Source organism: Centruroides sculpturatus, unplaced genomic scaffold (assembly GCF_000671375.1).
Source record: "Centruroides sculpturatus isolate CEXI.00-Female unplaced genomic scaffold, Cexi_2.0 scaffold985, whole genome shotgun sequence".
Classification (NCBI taxonomy): domain Eukaryota; kingdom Metazoa; phylum Arthropoda; class Arachnida; order Scorpiones; family Buthidae; genus Centruroides; species Centruroides sculpturatus.
In genome coordinates, this window is record NW_019385384.1 from 1,172 (window position 1) to 4,406 (window position 3,235).

General features: G+C 31.8%; 1 protein-coding gene across 1 annotated transcript; it reads right to left on the minus strand.

Moving 5' to 3' along the window:
* Positions 1-343: 343 nt before the first annotated feature.
* LOC111638389 lies at positions 344-3,019 on the minus strand. The gene is made up of 3 exons (XM_023384089.1): positions 2,912-3,019; positions 2,596-2,745; positions 344-1,696 (listed from the first exon to the last, which is right to left on the minus strand). Exons 1-3 carry the CDS (start codon positions 2,912-2,914, stop codon positions 992-994), a joined length of 858 nt encoding a protein of 285 aa, XP_023239857.1. The 5' UTR covers positions 2,915-3,019; the 3' UTR covers positions 344-991.
* Between the last annotated feature and the right edge of the window lie 216 nt (positions 3,020-3,235).

A 3,235-nucleotide genomic window follows, 5' to 3' on the forward strand; every position in this document is an offset into this window, starting at 1 on the left:
TAATTTTCTTAACGAAGGTACCATTCACTTCTGCAACTATATTTCGTCTCTTTACTGCTCGTCTTTCTCAGTACCATCTTTTGGTCCATTTTATTTATGTATATTATACATAAACAGCCCATAAAAATATAGCCAAAACTGATCAATATCGACATACCCTTAACAGAAATGGAAAGCTTTTCAGTAAGTTCAAAAATTAAAAGTTATCTGACTTACTAATAAACAGAATGCAATCAAGAACTGAAAAAATTGCATTCGTTTGCTTGACATCACGAAACGTATCACAAAAACTGCATCTGGTTGGCGCAAAATTATAAAAAAAAATAAATAAAAATAAAGCGCTAATTGGAATATTTTCATTGAAAAATTATCAAAGATTTTTACGTTACAATACTGTACGTATATATTTTTTAATATGCCATCCGAAAATGCCGCTCCACTTGCGTCACCTGGTTCCATTGTCTCAATGCCTCACCCCAAGCACTGGCCCTAATTGTTAAAATATTTAGTTGGACACATCAGCTAGTTGATGTGAAATTCTTGTAGAATTATGTACACTGTCGTTTCTGTTCCATTGGTCAGAGCAGAGGAATTGTTTGGATCATTCTATTACTGTGATTAGTTGATTACCCACTTGAACATATTGAAAATGTAAATACAGTATTATTATGCTTTTCTTTGCTTTATACGACAATAAATACCTTATTTGAATGATACATTGAATATTATTCTTCTGTAGTAATTTCTTTTAAACGTAGTACAATTCTTCCACTCACTGTAAAGTTAAATCATCGTTAAATGTTTTCGATTCAATTTTTTTAAATTAAAATTCAAAAATAATAGAATTTTAAGGGTGAAATTAATGATAATCGTAATTTATTATTATTTCTTTTTTTTAGTTTTTATTAAAAGCAGCAATTTTGTGAATTTATTGTAATTTTCGATATAATAAATTTTTAATGAAACTGATTTATTGCAGTTTCTTATGTATTCAATCGAAATGCTTTAAAATCTCTTCTAAAGGCAATTCTCTTAAATTTTCAGGGTCTTCTTCGAAATCTAGGATTGGACGTTCTGAGGTAGTTGGTTGTGGGATATCTTTCTGTTGTGAACGAGAATCATCGTCTTCTTTTGTTCCAGAAGTATGGATACTTCCTATGTCTTGTATTTGTCTGTTCTCTGTAAAAAAGTCTTCTTCTATGAGATCTAAAACGGGAAATTCTGCTATAATAGAATGTTCCAAAATCCATTTTTCGTATATATCAGAAGGATCATCTCCTCTTGTTTCTTTTTCGGATTCATGAGTGTATCCTCCTGGTATTGGAGTGATTTTACTAGAAAAGTCTTCTTCTGTAATATCTAGAACGGGAATTTTAGATGAAATTGGATTTTCTGCAATCCATTCCTCGTATATGTCAGAAGTATCATCTCTTTTTGTTGTTTCTCTTTCAGATCCATGGCTACATTCTTCGTATTGTATTGGGGTGATTTTACTAGAAAAGTCTTCTTCTGTAATATCTAGAACGGGAATTTTAGATGTGATTGGATTTTGTGCAATCCATTCCTCGTATATGTCAGTATAATCCTCTTTGATTACTTGTTTTTCAGAGCCAGGGCTGTGTCGTTCGTATTGACTAGTATCTGAAGAAATATCGGTCTGTTCACTGAACTCATATTTTTTAGCGACCTTACTTTCCTGTAGAAAAAACAGAATATTTTTAAAAGTATTTGTCTATCCTCGAGTTGATTAATTCGGACTAATTAGTTCTGAAAGTTCTTTAATATTTTAAAATAATTTCTCCCATTTTTATATACAACCAAATAAACGGTTTTATCGTTCGCTATTAATAGTAACTTTTCCTACAGGATGGTTAAATGGCCGAGAAGGTTATGTTGATAGCCTACAACTCTAGGGGATCCATCATCTAATCCGAACGAAAACCTGCAAGAATGTTTATTGAAAAGTATGTCTTGATATATCGGGTCTTCCCCACACTACTCTGCAGTCACCATTATGAGCCTGCCCAAACTCGTGATTGGCATGAAGAAAAACCCGAAAATAGTAAGCTATGAAGCTGTAACTACCCATATACGTATAAATATATGAAACAGATGCATAAATGTTTAAACTCTGGTGTATAGTATAAAATCATATATCAGATCCATACGTAACGATAGGATTGGTGATATAAAGAATTCAGTACTTGGGCCATCTCTCAAAGAGCCATCTGCCAGTTTTTTACAAAAATTCCCCCGGGAAAACTGTAAGTTCCCCCAGTAAAACTCCCCCGATTAAACTGTGTTCGTAAGAAACTGGTCTATATTCAGCTGTTAGACAAGACAGTATAACGAACATTCGAAGCATTCAAATGCATACGATGCAATACTCTTTAAATTCGTTACTAAATATTTGTTTCACTCGTGGACGATGTGGTTTTCTTCATAATTAATTATTCAATACTAATATAATAATGAATTAAACTTAAATAATTACACATTATCAAGAAAATGAAAAGGGGGAGAGATTATTGTTGAGGTTCTATGGAAGCGTATATTTATTCTAAGCTATATTATATAAAGCATTTCAGATCGTACCTTAGAGGAAGACGGAATTTCCTCTCCGGGACGAAGTTCTCTCGAGTGACTTTTCAGATGAATTCGTAGCTGAGAAGGATTTTCGAAGATTATTTTGCAAATTTTACAAAAAAGATTTCCTGTATCATGTTTCTCCGGAGGAAGGTTTTCCTGAAAAACTTTCTTATTAATTTTATTGTTTGTTTAAGATTAGGTATTAGTTGTTTATAACTTGAAAACGATTAAAACTTTTGAAATTTTTTAGCCTGAAATGTAACGGTAGTGCAAACGACTGATTTCCTACCATCAGTTTGCAGAACAGAATGATATCACCTACCATTTAAATTTGAATCTTTGCTGTTTTTTGTGATTTTGAACTGTAGAAATTTAGGCCGTATCTATTATTGAACAATGATCATCGATAATTCATTGTTGATAGTCGTTTTTCGATAATACTTTATTAAAATAAATTCGAATTAAAAAGATATATTTTCCCCATGCGCGATTTGCTTATGTTTAGCTTTATGCTTTTAACCACTAGTTTTATCAACGTTAGTATTGGATAGTATTAAAGTACTTGATACAGACGATTGTGTTCTTATGGAAGACCATGATTTTGAACTAAAGATTTAGTAATAACGAATAGTGTAATGAATTGGAA

Bases quoted from the DNA above. Each gene is read 5' to 3' on its own strand.
- LOC111638389 (XM_023384089.1), bottom strand. The intron at 1,697-2,595 runs GTACGATCTGAA...TTTTTTCTACAG, and splicing joins AAATTCCGTCTTCCTCTAAG to GAAAGTAAGGTCGCTAAAAA.